Source organism: Setaria viridis, chromosome 1 (genome assembly GCF_005286985.2).
Source record: "Setaria viridis chromosome 1, Setaria_viridis_v4.0, whole genome shotgun sequence".
NCBI lineage: Eukaryota > Viridiplantae > Streptophyta > Magnoliopsida > Poales > Poaceae > Setaria > Setaria viridis.
Window position 1 is genome coordinate 37,534,501 of NC_048263.2, and position 18,455 is coordinate 37,552,955.

Below are 18,455 nucleotides of genomic sequence, written 5' to 3' on the forward strand. Positions count from 1 at the left end.
GACAAAATGCAAGTCTGAATATTTCAGTAAAACTGAGTAACCTGTGGGCAGAAGCTTTCAAAGATTCTTGTCTCGTCCCTCAGAAAGAACATTTCATACATGCTGTTCCCTTATGAGAAAAAATGCATTCTGTCCTCCATAGAAATGCTCAGGAGTCAGGTCAAATTGTCATGCACTCACACTAAGGGTGTGTTTGGTTGGACTGTGAGCTGTGGAAAAGTTGATGTGGGCTGTGTGATGTGGAAAAGCTGATGTGACTTGTAAGCTGTGAGTTGTGAAAAAACTGAAACAACTGTGAAAATGTAGGTTTGGTAAGAAATGTCTGTAATGCCCTGAAGGCTGTTGATATGCAAATTGATCGTAAGACACTGTGTTGTTCACTAATTTGCATGTAATGACCATTTTAGAAAGAAAAATTTTATTTTTTAAAAATTTTGCCTCCACCATTAACAAATGGTCTACATTGACAAAAACACATTTTTGAATTACATTTTGAGACTAGTATACTTATATAATTTTATAATACCAAAGCACAACATTTGAGCATATTCAGTATTTTATTCTTTTTATTTTTTAAGTACTACACTGGTATCTCTTCACTTCTCTGGCATATCCAGACATCAATCTCCTACCTGTGCTGGCCGCCACAGCCCCACCCATGTGCCCGCACTCGCCGGCCGCAGCGGCCCCGTCCCCTGCTCGTTGACCGTGCGGCCCTTCCCTGCGCTCGCACTTGCCGGCCGTGGCGGCCTGTCCCCACACCCGTCGGCCGCCGCCCCTTCCCTGCAACCGCTTCACCCCTCTCGCCGACCTGCGTTGTCGGGGTTTGGAACCGAGCTGAGTGCACGCATGTTTGTTGTCGTGGGTGGGTATGGGGAGGAGGGATCCGAAAGAAAAGAATGGACCAGTAATAATGTAACAAGTGGCAGTGGGTAATTTTTATGAAAAGAACGATCCCACAACCGGCTACACCAAGTCCTTCGGTGTTGTGAAAATTAAACTACGCAAAAGCAGCTTTCCTCGTAGAACTTGGGAGAAAGCAACTCCATTTCGTTAGCTTTTAGCTTTTTTTTTTAGTCAAAGCACTTCGAAGAGTTAAACCAAAGGGACCCTGAGTCCGCAACAAGATAGTTCGTCTCTAAATTAATCCTGCTACAATGTTCCGTTTTCGACCGCGGTCACAGCCAGGATGGGTCTCTTCTGATCTTCTCTCATCTAGACGCGCCACCATGACCTCCAACGCTTCAACCATGAATCATTTGGCGAGTCAAAGCCGTGGGTCAGTTACTTCTTTATGGATAGAATCGAAGAAAATTTTGGCGCGGTTGGAGCTGAGTTTGAACATAGAATGCCAGTGGTTACGTACTATTCGAATAAAACGTGCTAAACATGCATAGGAGAAATAGCCTGGCCCTTTATAGAAACATTCATGCTGTGTTCCTTCCGCGTTATCCGTGCCATCAAAATTGGAGCCGATAGACACATCCCACAACCGGCAAAGACAATAGGAGCTTCATCTTCTGCAATCTGCACTTCTGCATTCGGCATTCCAATTTGTCGGCTACAGAAGCTGGGCCTTTATGTAGCACAAATCGAAGAAGGGGAAGATGGGCAAACTAACAACCAAATGGTACATTTTTTGCAGCTTTTTCTGGCTACAGTTTTTTGCACAACTTCTCTCCACCACTTCTTTTTTACTGAAAAAGTGCTTTTTCCATATTTTGGAAGCGTTTTTTTTATATTTGTGCAGCTATTTGAGAAGAATTTCTCCTCATCGTTGTAGCAAACAGGACCGAAGCGATCATCATGGCAAGGACAAAACATCACTCCCATTGCAAAATAGAGAATCAGGAAACACACCAACTAAACATTGATTTTGTATTACTTTTGCGTGGCAATATACATGTGAAAAATGCCGAGGGTTGAGATAGATGAGGCTTGCAAGCGCATAGCTTATGATTTTATCATAGCCTTTCTTGCTTTCTATAAGATCTGGCAATATGATAAAATAGCCATGCGTATGAATTTCGATCATAACAAAAAGAATATATTATATTAAACATATACTCATATTACATTTTTCATCATATACAGAACATAGTTCTGTAGGATACATTGTTTAATTACACTGATGAAACCGCATGGTAATCAATCAAATAATCAATACAGTAATGAATATACTCTTTTATCGTCCAACAGATTGAAAGACAACATACAAACTATATATATTAGTTACATGGATCTCAACTGAGCCTTCATTTGAATAACAACTCCAGTTAAAATCAGTACCACAAATAATCAAATCAATAAATCAACTATGATGAGTTATTTTGCTTGATTATCTTGCAAACCACGATCATGCCTCAGGCCCTTGTTTCCTTAGCACTTCGGCATAGTAGAAGGACGTGGCATCATTCGAGCATCTGGGGTCCTACCATTTTTCACAATGAACACCGTGTGTATGCCTCATACCGTGTGACGCTCAAAGTGGCAATGCATAAACCACACACCTATTAAGCAAGAAAAAAAATGCAAAGTTAACAAAAAAATAATCCCATAAACATCGTACTAGCCGCTTGAAAAATGGGACAAAAAAATTGCAGATTCTCACCTGGATTTGCCGCACGGAAGCGGATTGTGGCCCATCCGGCCTTGGGTACGGAGACGGTGTTTTGGTACGGCGGGTCTACCAGGTTGTATGTGGCCGGGTGCTTGTTCTTGTCAAAGTTACCGAACCCTCTGCCCACCACGTAGAAGCTGAACCCGTGTGGGTGAATGGGGTGGCTCTCGGCGCCGAGGATGCCCGTGTCCTGGAACACCACCTCCACGACGCCGCCGTACTCCACTACCTTCACCTCGGGTGCCCCGCTTCGTGAATGAGAGCTCCAGCGGCGGGGTTGTGGAATCGGTGAAGTCGAAGACGAAGGGCGGCTTGTTGGGAAAGTCCGGCTCGTAAACGCCGCGGATGGAGTAGTAGTAGGCGTCGAGGACGTCGACGGACGGGGCCACGAAGCTGACGTTGTTCAGGCTCGCCGCGAGGCGGCTGCCATTGATGGGGCCCTTGCACGTCTCGTTGGCGCCGCAGGGGAGCAAGTTCACGGCGATCGTCACGAGCATGTGCTCGTCGACATGCGCTGGCACGTCGATGGGGTGGTCCTTGGTGACCAGGGAACGGAGCTGCGCCGTGTACGCCGTCGCGGCGGCGATGTCGTCGACGGTCGGCAGGTTGGGGAAGTCCGGCGGCCCTGCGGAGGGCGGCGCGTCCGTGTACTCCAGGATGGCCGTGGCGTTGCTGTTGTTGGACTCGAGCTGCGGGTTGCTTGAGAACGTCCTCGCGGCCATGTAATAGCGGCTGTTGCCTGAGCCGTCCGTGGGGCGGTTGGCCTCGAGGAGCACGTCCATCGTCTGGCCGGGTGAGCTCATGATGCTCTCGACGGTGAAGGGCTTGAGGTAGCGGCCATCGGTGCCGACCACCGTGAGGCGGTGCCCGGTGACGCCGAAGAACATCTCGTTGGTGAGCCCCGCGTTGATGACTCGGAGCAGGTACGTCTTGCCGTGCTCCACGAGCATCCTGAAGGTGCCGTTCTTGGAGCAGGGGAACTGATCTCCGGGCTGGCCGTTGATGGTGTTCGCGTCCGAGATATTGGCGTCGCCGCCGGTGCGGGTCTCCTCGAACAATTTCTCCACGTCCACATTCCACCACTCGCCTACAGATTATTTTGAAGCCACGAATTGAGATTAAAACAGTGGATTTCACTACCACTCACGGACAGTCCAGTTAATAGTGTTGTACCGAGGATGATGGGTATCTCCTTGTGTGGCTTGGTGTAGGGGTAGGCGGACCCGCGCTTGGGGTGGATAACGATGGCGCCATGCACGGTGGCGCGGTCGAAGTCGCTGTGCGCGTGCCACCAGAGCGTGCCCTCCTCGGAGAAGATGATCCTGTAGGTGAATCCTGCAGGTGAAGTTTGCGCCGGGCTGGATGGGGCACTGCGTGATGTACTCCTATACGTGGCCAAACGGTCGCACGGCACGGCACGGCTAGGCACGGCACTACGTGGCCCGGTAGGTTAGCCGTGCCGTGCCGTGCTGAAGTACCGGCCTAGGCACAGCACTACAAACCCTTAGTCATGCCGTGTTGTGCCACTTAGCATGGCGGCACTACAGTGCTCATGCCGGCATGGACACTATAAGTCGGACCCCTTAATTGACTCAGAATGACAAGCACAAGAACATATACTTTAAAAAAATTGAGATAGAGAAGCACATAACTAAGATATGTCACTTTATTCATTGAATCGAGATCAGATTGACAATAAACAGCACATAACTTGCATTCCACAGCACAGGTAATACAAACACATGAAGAGGTAACAAAATAACAATTTATAGGGAGTTTTAGTGCATTGGTTGCCTCATTAAAACCTGTCTAGGTAAAACTCACCCTTTGAGAAACCCTAGACAGGGAAAAGGGGTATAGCCCAGCTCCAATTATAAAGTTCATTGTCCTTACATCAAAGTCCAGTCCATAATATTATAGTCCCATTACATAAATGATAACTAATCAAGATAAAGTTCTTCAAATGCTTCTTCAAGCTCCTTGTCCTCCACCATGTGTTGCAGCCTTGCTTCTGTAGCCTTCCAATCTTTGATGCAGGTCAGCATCTCCACCATTTCAAGCTTTAGCTTCCTTCGCGCTCATCGATGATCCTGCCAGTCATACTAAAAGTGGATTACGAAGATACGGTGGGCACAGGAATAGTTAAAATATCTTTAGCCATAATTAACAGCACTGGATATGTGAGTTTGTGCTGATGCCAGCAGTTCAAGATGTTAAAATCATCATCTAAATGGTTCACAGTGTCACAGTCCAAGTAAGAAACAAGTTTAAAAGCATTAGAAGCTGAAGAACTTGCAGCTTGCAGCAGGGCAGTTGCAGAGGTATTTCTAGCCATGCTTAGAGTAGCAGCTAGAGGATGCATACCACCAGCAGAACCACCAACATCATCATCATCATAAATTTCATCCCAAGCAGACATTTTCTTACCAGATAGGTTAGGAGGGACAGTCCTGCTCAACCTAACAACACCTCCATATTTCTTCTCAGACTTATTGTAGACATCAGTTAGTCGAGCTCTAGTGCCAACCTGGTAAGTAGTATAATCTATACTAGTAAGGTTATCCAACCTCCTAAGCACTCTACTGAAACCTTTCATTTTAGCTATAGGGTCCAGGATGAATGCAAAAGAATAAAGCAAAGGTATGTTCCTCTAGTATTTATTATATTTATCTATCATAGGTTGAACCACAGGTCTAATGTGACTATCATTAGCATAATTCTTTAGGTGCAAGGCAATCTTAACAAGATAATGAATCATAAGTGGAGATGTAGGATAGTACACATCAGACAATGCAACTGTAGCATCATAAAACAGTTCAAGAAATTTAAGCACCTTTTCTGCCATAGCCTAATGGTCATCATTAAAAGCAACTAATCACCTTCAGCCTAGGATATTGAGCATGCATGAAAGTAATGAATGGGGCCTTACGAGAAAACAAATGCTTAAGCATTAGATATGTAGAATTCCACTGTCCAGCTGAATCTTTCTAGGCCTCACATTAGTGGCAATGCAGTAACTTTTATATGCAGCAATTCTCTAGTTAGATAAGTTTAAGAAAGATATTGCAATTATAAATTTTTCAATCAAAGGCTTAAGAGCAGTGAGGGCCTCCTTAACAATCAGATTGATAATATGACATGCACAGCACTGATGCAAGAACATACAAGTAACTGCATTAAGGGATGCATTGTCTAATTCATCACTATCATCATCTACAACTTCAATACCAAGATATTTAGAAAGAACAGGTCTAAGTCTTTGCATGGCTGATACATTAGATGATGCATTGTCCAAAGTAATAGCAAACACTTTTTTCAGTCAAACCATAATCAGCAAGATGCAACATGATCAGCAATGTTTTGTCCATTGTGGGAACAATCAATAAGCCTAAGACCAAGCACTCTCTTCTCTAGTTGCCAATCAGAGTTTATGTAGTGAGCAACAACACTAAGTTAGTTCTCTTTAGTATTACCAGACCAAATATCAGAGGTTAGACACACACAATTAACACCAGCAGAACTAACAGTCTCAACAAGCTTAGCCTTGCAATCAGTGAAGTATTTCAACATGTCTCTAGTGGTGGTTTGCCTAGAGACTGAAACATATTTAGGATTATGAGCAGTTCTAATGTACTCTTCAGATGCATCAAATTCTCCCAAAGAGACAGGAACATCAAGCCTAGCAAGCAATCAAACCAGTTGAGTACGAGCAACAATAGGACAGTACTCCCAATTACGCATACTACCATCAGGATTAAAAGAGATCTGTGACACGCCTCCTAGGGCATTTATCCCTATGCCGGGTGAGGTGACTAGTGCCACCACTAGAGCGCCCAAAGTATTCCTTAGAGCAATGGATGCACTTAGCTCCATACCTGACCTTCTTACCATTCACTATTTTGAAGATCTTCTTAAAATCCAGCCACACTGCCAAGGTAGAGGGACGTGAGCGCTTGCCGCTATTCTCTTCCCCGTCCACTTCTTGATCATCGCAGACATCGATGGGAGGATTGGGAGCTTGAACGTTGTAGCCGAACAGCTCCTCGGTGTCCTCGCACAGGTCATCCTCGTCATCATCTCCGACCAACCCGCACAACCGCCTCTCTTGGTTGGTACTGACCTCAACCATCTAGTCGTCGGATCCAGCCATCGTCACTCGTCGGCGCCTTGATTCCTCAACAACTTCAGAAAAATAAAGAGTTAGTATAGATCTAGGGTTAGGGTTAGGGTTAGTCGTACCTTCACAGCCGGAGCACTAGAGTTGCCGGCGACGTCGACGAAGCACGGATCTGGCAAGGTCGACGACGATGACACGGAGATGACTAGTAGGATGAGGCTACAACGACGAAGCGAGATCAAGATGAGGGGTATACATGGCCGTGCCGTGTGCCAGTGCCGGCCAGCGGTGGCTCAAGAGGCCACCGGAGAGCGAGAAGAAGATAGGAGGTCGGAGGCGAGAGAGGAGAGGAGAGTTGACGTCGCTGCGTCGCAAAGAAGAGAGCTAGAGAGGAGAGCGAGACGAGAGAGAGAGAGCGACGATGAGGCGGTGAAAATGAATTAGGGTTACGGGGTGACGGGGGCGAGGGCGCTGCGGCCGGTTATATACCCCTCCCCCTCCAATGGGCAGATCCAACGGTCGATAGGAGTAGGGGAGGGGCATCAACGGCTTGGAGCGGGGAAGCAGTGCCGGCCCATTAACCGTGTCGTGCCTGGGCTGGCACTGCGGGCCGACATGGCGGCCCAGGCACGGCACTATGACCGGGCCGTGCCAGGCACTGGCATGATTGGAGTCAGGCCGACATTCGTGGGTCGTGCTTCTTAGTGTCGTGCCAGTGCCGGCCCATAGTGCCCATGCCAGATGGCCAGCTATATGTACTCCGACCCGTCGAACCACGTGTTCCTCGGCTCAGTGGATGGTGATGTTCTTGTTGCCGTGGTTGTAGACGTTGACAACGACGACGTCGCCCTTGCGTGCATAGATGGTCAGACCGGGGAACTTTCCGTTCACAGTGAGGATGGTCTTCTTGTGGCAAAGCCGACTGACCTTAGTCTCCTTTATCCGCAGCACATCACACAAAGGCTTTAGTTGTCTTCGTCAATGCATGTATTAGGCTAGTCTGGATGAAAAATTTTATAGGAGTAGTTTCATCAAATGTGAGAGTAGTTTCATCCCTATGACATCCAGTAAGTACACTTACCAAATTCTCAATCTTGGTAACTGTCTATGAAACTGTGCATCGAAACCGGCCTTAGTGGCCCTCGAGAAACTGAAATAGATGCGCAGTTTTTTTTGGGGGGGGGGGGGGGGGAGCTAATTCCAAGTATGGCCTAAAAAATAAGAGCTTGTAAATACATCGATCGACGATCGACTTACAAAGAAATCGTAGTGATTTGCTCTGGAGGCCTGGGCGGGATTAACTGCAACTCCAAAGGTTAGCACCACACCTAGCAGTAACTAGCAATTCATCAGTGCCATCTTATCTGCACCCATCGTCAGGCGTCGCCGGATCCGATACTCAATTTTAGGAAATGAAGAAGCTCTTCTATGTATATATGCATGTGTGTGCGAGACTCTGCTCGAGCAAATCCTTGACGTGTCTATATATTAGCAACAGCAAGCTCGTGTGCTTAGCCTTGCAGCGCTCATTGCTGCGATCGTTAGTTGATGCTCATCTGACAGAGATGCAGCAGGCGTTTTGTAGGAAACGAAACGCGCAAGCCGACGTTGCATGCTCCCAAAGTATACCTAAACTACGTACCCGGCCGGTTGTCTTGTCTAGCGTAGACACTCTTGCCTCGTTTTAATCTTCTTCTCCGGCGGCGGCGACAAATGGTGGCTCCACGAAGCCTCGTACACCTGAAATGCCTCCATGGCCAGGCCAAGCCGGCTACAAAATGGACAGTGGCGCGGCCGCGCGGGCGCGTGACGAGAACCGGCACGATGGCGACACTTCGCAGTTCACAGTTAGCTTAGATTGAGCTGGCGTGCATATTCACCTGAAACGGGTCAAGGTCTCAAGGAGCTTGAGTTCTCGAAGCACGTGGCGTGCATGGAGGAGTTACGAGCGCGGATACAGGCATAACAAAGGATATCGTCTGTTTCCCTGTTGAGTGCTATACAGAGCTAAATTAGGGGTAGCTTAGTTTATTTAGTACCTGATTCCGAATTAGGACCTGGCTAACTATACAGACAACAAGCATATATCTCTTCCTCGATGCGAACCATTTTGAATAAGACTGGGAAGGATCCTCATAGTTTTCCATTTTAATCATACTGTTCAAAAGGAACATTTCAACTCTCCAACCAAAAGTCTTCCAAAAGGAAGGACCGGGCACCCGAGAATTCACAAGATTCGGCCCATATTCTGGCACCTTTGTCGGCCCAGCACGGCACCCCCAGGGCCCATCTTGCTGCATACCAAGCGCCACCGCCTGAACCGTCCACGCAGAATCCAACGGAAGCACAACGATTTGGTTTCTCTGAGGAGAGCACGTTTAGTCCCGCCTCGGCGCCGCAAGCAGACGCGGGCGGACGAAGCGCCTATATAACAAAGCCCTCGGTCAACCTTTCTCCATACTTACCTGGACGGGGTCGATGGGCGATCATGAAGGCCGATGGCCTAGATCAGTGGCCCACATTGCACTTCGTGGGTGCGCTGGTCTACCATCTCCCCAAGTGGGAGAGTGGACGTCATAATTTGTGGTAGAGGGGGTACGCGTTCGCGCGGCCCCCGCCAATCTCAAGAAATTAAACTTTGGTCCATGAGCTATCTGAGGTATTTTCAGTTTGGTCCTGCTATCGGATTTGTGCGCTTGCGGGATATCTCGAGCTTGCTGCGTAGTGCGGCTTCACGGGCCGCAAAGCGAAACGATCTTTCTTGTTTTGGGCCCAAAGCACGTTCTTCTACTGTCCTTTTATTTTAAGACGCAAAACGAACTTTTTCCAAGATTGCCTTGCGTGCAAATTAAATCATTTAAGTGATACAACCATTGTCTCTTTGTATACAAAAATACGGAATAAAACACACGACATTAATTGAGTGAATTCATCTAAACAATCTATTACACCAATTAAAAGATGTATATCTATGTAGTTAATTGTTGTTTTTGAAACATAGTAGCACATGCAAACTCCTATGGACGCATATGGATGACTAAGCTGACAACTCGAGATCGATGAAGTCATCAGTAACGTTGCTCTTGGCGGACATTGCCATGTATGTCTGAAAAAAAAATATCGACACAGACACACACTTGAATGTGAAAAGTGGATATACATTTTCTTTTTGAGACTGAGAAAAGTGGATATACATTTCAAATAGACTTGAACACATGGCATGACCCAGCCCGAGTTCAGTTTGGATCTGCCTGCAAGGCCCGCCTAACAAGCATTGGGCCAGGCTTGGCTAGTAAGCCATAAATGGAGTTGGTTATGCGATCCATAAAATTAACCAGCAACCATCGTCCGTCATCATTATCACCCAGGGGAAAAACAAACTTGCCCCCGCGTCGCTCCCCACGGGCGCAGCACCCCAGTCGCTGCCGTCAACCCACCTCACCGCCTCTCATCCCCACCTCGGCAACCATCACTGGAGGGGGTCGCCGAAAGCCCGTCTGGCTCCCAAGGACGGCGGCGGCAGGGCATACCGAAAGCTCCCGAGGACGGCAGCGGGGCGGGACGGCGCTAGGTGCTAGGCGGCGCGGCGGCGGTCTGGATCCAGCTCCGTCGTGAGCAGATCCGATCTCCCCGCCTCCGGATCTGCTATCCCCGGCCAATCCCGGGGCAGCGCGGAGAAGCGGCCGTGCGGGGCCGGCGAGAAGGAGCTGGGGCGCACGAAGGGCCCAGGCCCGAGGACGAGAAGGACGCGGCAGCAGCGGTGAAGAGGAGAGACCGCGACGACGGCAAGAGAAGCGGTGGTGGTGGCTACACCGGACGGCGGTCGTCGGACGCATCTTCATCGTCGGGCTCTGGCAGCAACTTCCGGCCTGACGGGGCACACGGAGGCCTCACCGTCTGCGCGGGGGACCGTTGGGCCCAAGCGCCGGCGGAGGGTCTAGGTCGTGGTGGCCGGGGCCGACGGCGACAGCGCAGGGGATGGGGACAACATGGAGGTGATGAGGCGCCGCGTGGGGGAATGAGAGGATCGGCCGATGGCGGCATACAGACGGAGGCCGGTGCGTGCCTCCACGGTGTCAGCGCGAAGGAGGTTGAGCGGCGTGGCTTGTGGAGGCTGGCCACAGGCACGGAGGGAGGTGGCGCCGAGCGGGGGAAGGAGAGGACCGGCCAGCGGCGGCGGCCGGAGGGCGGCCGGTTTGGCGCGTGGTTGCACGGCGGCAGCGCGATGGTGGCCGAGTGGGGCGAGTGACAGGCCGGGGCACAACAGCTTCTGTGCCTTCAACGGCGGCGGCGTGGTGTCGTGACCGGGGTGGCTTGTGCAAGGTGTGCCAGCGATGCCATGGAGGCGTGGCAGGGACACCTGGTGCAGGGGCGCGCTGGTAGCACCGAGGTGGTGCTGCGGTCGTTGTCGAGCCATCTCTCCTCGGCTGAGGAGTTGCGGAGGCGGCGATAGGAGAGGAAGGCAACTGAGCTCTGGTGGGGGCTCGCGCGGCATGGAGGAGGCTGTGAGGAGTGGGGGCCCGGTGTGCTGCGCGGTGACGCGGCGGCGAGCAAGCGAAGGTAGAGGTACGACGGTGTGGTGCGTGGAGGTGCGGTGGCGATGCTGCCCCAAATGGGCTACTGCGACGGTGGTTCGGGAGTGCCGAGCCGTGAGCGTGCAGCGAGGGGTTGGGATACTCAGGGCGAAAACCCTCACCGACGTTTGCTGGTGGAGATGACGGCGGCACCTAGGGCATCGTTCTCCCCGTTGAGGGTGTCATGCCTGAGCTACAATCTTGCTACACGGGGTACTCTGGGTGAAAACCCTGTCCAGACCTTGGACGAGTGACGGCGGCGCCATTGGCGTCGTGACCTCTTTGGAGGTGTCGTCTCTAGAGACCCATCTCAGTTTGTGACATTGATGGTCCGTTGGTCATGGGCGGCCGTAGCTGGTGGCAGCACTTCCACCGCATGGCAAGCTGGACGGATGTTGTCGAGGCCATGTGGAGGTGATCGCAGGTAGGGCGGTGGTAAGGGGTTGTCGTATGGTTGTCGATTTTGGATGCTTGCAACGGACAGCGGTGACTGGCGTTTCTTGGCAACGGTCAATGCGGCGTGGGACTGCGTTGGAGGATGGCGCTTGCGGCAACGGCATCATAGGACAACTAGGCTTGTAGCGGATCGCGGCAAGTTGCTCAGCTTGACTGAGCTACCCGGTGCGGTACATTGTCGGAAGACGGCGCAAGCGACTTCTCTAGTTTGCTGACTTGGCGGCGGATGCTTTGGCGCGGGTGAAGCAACGAGGCGAAGTCGACTTGCGGCGGCGGCTAGGTTGATCGATGGAGATCTAGTGGAGTAGGGTAGCATTGCTCACCACTCTGACGACGACAAAAGAAACGGATCCATGACGTGGAGTACCGTGGTGGGAGACGCGAGGTCCCCGCGTATGGTGTTTCTTCGAGGCGACGAGAGCGAGGTGGAGTCCAACGGCGGATGTGGCGAGACCCCCGCGCGTTGTGTTATCGTGGTGGCGACTGCGAGGCAACTTGCAAGAGGTCCGGATTCGGTGGTTTCACTCTGTCAGGTGAAGGGTGGTTTTGAGCGGCACTACAGCGGAGAGTCCCGCATGGTGGTGGCCTTTTCGGTGCGGTGCAGTCTGCTTCTATCGGTTCCCTGTCAAGATAGGGCCACACCCGGAGGTTTTCGGCAAATAAATGAGCGCGAATGTTGGTGGGTGCCACCGTGGAGGGTAGAGTGGGGAAACCATTTGAGTTGAGTGGTGACCCGCATTGATGTCCCAATCCATCCAGGTGAGTTTTTTTTTATTTTTTTCTTTTCTTTTCCTACCCGTAACCTCCCAGGGTTGTAGTCCTGTATTTCCTGCTATATCAATGAAACACGCTCAAGATAGTGCGTCGTTCTTTTAAAAAAATCATCAACACCTAGGCATCCCTGGTGGAGGTGGCATCATCTTTTCCTCCGCTCCATTCCCATCCTTCACGATCAGCACGGTGTCCATTTCCCATACCATGTGCAGCTCGAAATGGAAGTGCATGAACCACACACCTACGACAAGAAGAGCAACACAAAACAGTAGCCATGAGAACTGAAACTTGGCGTACGTAGAAAACGGGCAAACGGCAGCCATAGACGCACCAGGATTTGTGGCACGGAAACGGATCGCCGTCCACCCGCCCCTGGGCACCACCACCGTGTTCTGGTACGGTGGGTCGACCAAGTTGTAGCCGGCCGGGTCCCTGTCCCCGTCGAAGTTGCCAGGCCCGGTTCCCACCACGTAGAAGCTGAACCCGTGCAGGTGGATGGGGTGGCTCTCGGTGCCGAGGATCGCCGTGTCCTGGAGCACCACCTCCACCACCGTGCCGTACTCCAGCACCTTCATCCTCGTACCGCGCGCCGTCAGCCTGAGCTCCGGCGGGAGGTTGTCGGCCGTGAAGTTGAACAGCAGCGGTGGGGTGCTGGGGAACTCCGCCCCCGGCACGCCGCCGGCCTTGCGCGAGCGGTGGTGGTAGTACGCGCCGAGGATGTTCGTGTCACGCGGGGCCTCGAAGCTCACGTTGTTCAGGCTCGCCGCGAGGCGGTTGCCGCGGGGGCCCTGGCAGTGCTCGTCCGGCGCGCACGCGATCTCGTTCACCGCGATGGTGACGAGCATGCGCTCGTCCACGCGCCGAGGCACGCGCGCCGGGTGCGTGGCGCTGGCGAGGGACCGGAGCCGCGGCGCTGTCGTTGGTGGCCGGAAGGGTGGGGAAGTCGGGGCTCACCCAACCTGTCGGCGGCGCGGCGTCGGTGTACTCCAGCACGGCGGTGGCGGTGCTGTTGTCGAGGAGAACGAGCGGGTTGGTCGACAACGGCCGCGCAGTCATGTAGTACCGGGTGTTCCGGAGGAGGGCGCGGTCGGCTCTGAGCAGCGCGGTCACGGTCTGGCCCGGCGCGATGAAGACGTGGTCGACGGTGAACGGCTTCACGTAGGACGCGTCGGTCCCGACCACGGTGAGGCGGTGCCCGGCGACGCCGAAGAAGAACTCGTTGGCCAGCGCCGCGTTGATGAGACGGAGCGTGTACGTCTTGCCGTGCTCAACGGACAGCGTGAACGTGCCGTCCCTCGAGCACGGGAACAGGTCACCGGGCTGGCCGTTGATGGTGTTCGCGTCAGATGGCTGGAACTCGCCGCCGGTGTGAAGCGCGTCGGCGAGCAATTGCCGGACATCGCCCTTCCACCACTCACCTATGCAAACCAATCGAACATTACTGATCAAAATAGCGCGTTGCAAGACCAGGCAAGGCATGCGCGCCTCCTAGCAATGTCAGTTACTAGTAGTTACCTAGGATGATTGGTATCTCCCTGTGCGGCTTCAGGAAGGGGTAGGCACTGCCGCGCCGGGGGCGGATGACGATGGCACCGTGCACAGTGGCGCGGCCGAAGTCGCTGTGCGCCTGTGCGCGTGCCACTAGAGCGTGCCCTCCTCCTCGGAGGATGATCCGGTAGGCGAAGCTGGCGCCGGGCTGGATGGGGCACTGCATGATGAACTCCGGCCCGTCGGACCACGGGTTCCGCGGCTGGTCGACGCCGTGCCAGTGGAGGGTGATGTTCTTGTCGCCCTGGTTGTGAACGTCGACGGTGACGACGTCGCCCTTGCGCGCGTTCACGGTGAGGATGCTCTTCCGGTGGCAGAGCCTGGTGTAGTCAGCTTTCTTTATCTGCAGACCAAAGTTTTATCCGTGCAACATCTGGTAAATTGTGAATATCCGTGCTAGTTTTATTAGTATTATTTTTGCACTGACGGACGCACTTACAAAGAAATCGTAGTGGCGATGAGTCCTCGAGCCTTCAGCCGGGCTGACTGTAACTGCAATCGTCAAAACTGCACCTAGCAATAACCAAAGCACCGGCATCCTGCTGACAGCCATCGTCGGACACTTCAGAGACGGTAGTGAGCACGACCGGGTACGGTTCCGTCCACGAAAATTGTAAGCCTGATTCGCCTGAGTATGCTGTCAGCGTGTTGTTGGGGTAGTGCCCCAACCCAACCGCAAACCATCAGCCGTAGAGAAGGTATTTATAGAGGGGCACGACGGCGATCAATGAACCAGTGGCCAATGAGGCGCATGACAGTTCCGATGATATACTTGTTGCCAGTCGCCCACCAGCTTCCAATTAACTCTGTTCTCCCGGTGGCAAAGCGACGAGCAGTATATAGCGACAGGATGCAAGCGTGCATCCCCATGGCGCCCGCTGTGTTGACTGATACTAATCTTGGACAGAATTGGTCAGGAGGCTCATCCACTTCTGGAAGATATTACTACTAGAAACCCTAGTAGAATGCATATGAGGATGTCCTAGGCCGTCGCAATCAGGATTCAGGACTAAAATTTAACGTGTGCTGCTTCGGCGGCACGGTAACAAGACTTAAGACAGCAAGCCGGGCGATCAGATTCTTTTTTTGTGCATCCATTTTTCTGAATATGTTTTCTTTTGTTTGCATCGTGGGAGTTGTATCGCTCGAAGAAAAGGATGTCGATGGGATCATATCATTTTGTTCCTTCTGCTTCACGTACAAAGTGGCCTATAGTATATTTATAAACATCTTTATTAGAAAAGACAAAGATTGCATGTCTCGAAATCTAGATTATCACGATCAAACTCATGCTTGTGTTTTGGGATTAAAGTCGATCGGGACAGCTTTCGCATGATGGTCATCTGTCTTTTTTTTTTGTTGAGAAAATGATGGTCATCTGCTCATCTCATGGATAAATCCGACTGGACAACACACAAAAAATCCGAGTCCAAGTCGGAAGTCGGCACAGCAAAACACTTAGCAGGCTTGGCCCATCTACGGGCAACTTCTCGAGCCCATCTCAGCGGCACGCTATCGATTTGCTTTACCCAGCCGCACGCGCAACACCGCTGAACGCCTGAACCAACGGAAGCGCAACTCTCTCTCTCTCAGGAGTCAGGAGCGCGGGCTTTAGTCCCACCTCGGCGCCGAAATCAGACGCGGGCGGACGAAGCGCCTATATATCAAAGCCCTCGGTCAACCTTTCTCCATACTTACCTGGACGGGGTCGATGGGCGATCGTGAAGGCCCATGGCCTTGATCAGTGGCCCACATTGCACTTCGTGGGTGCGCTGGTCTACCATCTCCCCAAGTGGGAGAGTGGACGTCATAATTTGTGGTAGAGGGGGTACGCGTTCGCGCGGCCCCCGCCAATCTCAAGGAATTAAATTTTGGTCCCTGAACGTGATGCTACGTTTTGATTTTTCCCTTTGTTCAATAGATTTTCAGTGTAATAATTGTATTCAGTCGTTCTGTAGGGAGGCCCTCGTTTTGGAGAATTATATTGGGCCTAAGTTCCACCCCTCTCTTCCTTGGCCCAACGAGCGTTGGACGGACGGTTGTTGGTAGTTGTTACCGCCGGGCTTGCAGTCTCGCGGCGCATCGCTCAGCCAGTGAGCGTTCCTATCCGATTCCCATCCGCCGGTTCATCTCGAGGCCGTCACGCCGGTGTTGCCGCGATGCTCCTCCTCCCGAGGCATCCAGTCCTCTCCTCGCCGGCGCTGCCATCCTCCCCCTCCCCATCTCCATCCCGCTTCCGCCCCCTCCCCTGCACCAACGCGTCCACCTCTGCTTCCACCGCCGCACCTGCAGGCGCCTTCTCGGTGGAGGACTACCTCGTGACCAGGTGCAACCTCTACCCCAACGTGGCCGCCCGCGTGGCGCCGGAGCTCTCCGCCATCAAGTCGCCCTCCAACCCCGACGCCGTACTGGCCTTCCTCGCCTCCGCGCTGGAGCTCTCCCCTCCGCTCGTCGCCGTCGCCGTGGCGCGCGACCCGGCGGTACTCACCTGCAGCGTGCCGAGGACGCTCGCCCCGCGCGCGGCCGAGCTCCGCGCGCTCGGCTTCACCACGTTCCAGATGGGCCTCCTCATCGCGCGCTGCGGCGCGGCCGCGTTCCGCTCGCCCGACCTCGTCCCCAGGGTCCAGTTCTGGCTCCCGTACCTCCGCGGCCGCGTCGACAAGCTCGTCGCCGCGCTCAAGGGCAACCCGGGCCTCCTCGCCGCGGACCTCCGGACGGTCAGGCACACCGTCGCGCTGCTCCAGGAGGAAGGCACCCTCACCGACGACGACGTCGGCTGGTTCGCCATCTCCTACTGCTCCAAGCTGCTCACCGCGAGCCCCGACGAGGTCGACGCCGTCCTGGCCCGCGCCGACGGGTTCGGCGTGCTGCGCAGGACGCGGGCGTTCAAGGACGCGATCATCGCGGCGTTCAGCGCGACGCCGGAGCGGCTCGCCTGGAAGGCGGCGTTCTTCAGGGACGAGCTCGGGTGGACGGAGGCGCAGGTGAAGACGGCGGCGGCGAAGATGCCGACGCTGATGACGGTCTCCGCGGAGCGGCTGCGGAGGAACTGGGAGTTCCTGAACACGGAGGTGGGCATGGACGCGGAGCGCGTCGCCAGCTTCCCGGCGCTGCTCAGGTACGACCTGGAGGGGCGGCTCGTGCCGCGGTTCCGGGTGATGAGGGTGTTGCAGGCGCGGCGGCTGTGGCGCGGCAGGGATTTCAACAACATCGCCGCCATCACGGAGGAGGACTTCGTGGCCAAGTTCATCAGGCCGTTCCTGGTCAACGTCCCGGACCTGGCCAAGGTTTACGAGGCCGCCATTGTCAAGAAGGAAGCAGTGAAGCACAGTAGTTGATGGTGGCCGTTCCTGCTAGACAACTGGAGAGCTGTAAATCCCTGTGGATTTCGCAAGATTTTCCGGCCGGTGTATGTAACTCCGATGTAGAGTACAAGTACAGTTCTGATGAAAATGAAACGTTTCATATGGCTTTGATGTAAAGATTAGATACTACTAGAATGAAATTGCTGATCCGTGTTAAACTGGCCCTGCCGTTAGCATAGGTGTGGCACTCCTGCCATTTTGCCAGAGCTGCCTGCTTCATTTTTTTTTTCAGTCCGCATCAGTTCGATGACTGTCAAGATCCACCGTTGCAATATGGTTTTGGCTGGACTGCTGCGCATCCCACCGAACTGGTTGGCAATCTATGCCAAAAAAAAAAAAAATCAAACGACCTTATTACACTGTTCATCACGTCTCTCAACTGAAGGCAAAGCCGGCTCTTATGCTGTTCTTCACCCTGCAGATTCTGTAAGGATTTGTAAACTGCAAATCAAGGTGATGCGTAGCCAGGTTCAGGCTTTAACCTCAAACAACCAAGCGCCTCTTAATTTTTTTTGGGAAGTTTTGCTAGTGAAATCAACTAACCAACTGAGCAGCTCTGTTGTTACTACTAGTAGTAACAGATTCGTGTGATAAATTCTTTGAGTTAATTTGCTACTCCAATAAGTTAGCATGAAGTTTGAGCTGAATTGTACATCTGGTGCAGCTATACCGTCTGCAGCAAGAAGTGGGCTATATAACATGAATGCCTTTTTCAGTTTTCACCTGTACATATAATTTCTGAATTGTACAGTACTATACTGCTCCACCACCAAACGATCTATGCCAGGTTTGCAGATCCAATGGTGGTGAGTTTGCCCAGTTCATAACTTGGTATGCCCATAGAACTGCAGCTCTTAGTTGAGCTATCGAATGAACTGGATAGGGACCTGGACAGAGCAAATGATTGATGATTGCATTCACTTCGCAATTAGCAGTAACATGACAAAAGCATTTTAAGTCGAATGCTCTGCAACTCAAGAAATCGCAGCCCAAACTAATGA

General features: G+C 52.5%; 1 protein-coding gene, 2 non-coding genes and 2 pseudogenes across 3 annotated transcripts; 3 read left to right on the plus strand and 2 right to left on the minus strand.

The window, feature by feature from the left end:
* Nucleotides 1-2,379: 2,379 nt before the first annotated feature.
* On the minus strand, nt 2,380-8,492 carry LOC117856615 (laccase-21-like; annotated as a pseudogene).
* A 702-nt stretch (nt 8,493-9,194) lies between these two features.
* Nucleotides 9,195-9,355, plus strand: LOC117841824 (U1 spliceosomal RNA). Its single transcript, XR_004637403.1, has one exon. It is a non-coding gene; the product is annotated as a U1 spliceosomal RNA (small nuclear RNA).
* A 3,224-nt stretch (nt 9,356-12,579) lies between these two features.
* Nucleotides 12,580-15,009, minus strand: LOC117842256 (putative laccase-9; annotated as a pseudogene).
* A 759-nt stretch (nt 15,010-15,768) lies between these two features.
* LOC117838281 (uncharacterized) lies at nt 15,769-17,612 on the plus strand. Its single transcript, XM_034718241.2, has one exon. The coding sequence runs from the start codon at nt 16,249-16,251 to the stop codon at nt 17,425-17,427; it is 1,179 nt and encodes a 392-aa protein (XP_034574132.1). The 5' UTR covers nt 15,769-16,248; the 3' UTR covers nt 17,428-17,612.
* Nucleotides 15,780-15,940, plus strand: LOC117841835 (U1 spliceosomal RNA). The gene has a single exon (XR_004637414.1). It is a non-coding gene; the product is annotated as a U1 spliceosomal RNA (small nuclear RNA).
* Nucleotides 17,613-18,455: the final 843 nt, after the last annotated feature.

What these genes read in the sequence shown, in the direction of transcription:
- LOC117838281 (XM_034718241.2), top strand. Translation starts at nt 16,249, where the DNA reads ATGCTCCTCCTCCCGAGGCATCCAGTCCTCTCCTCGCCGGCGCTGCCA.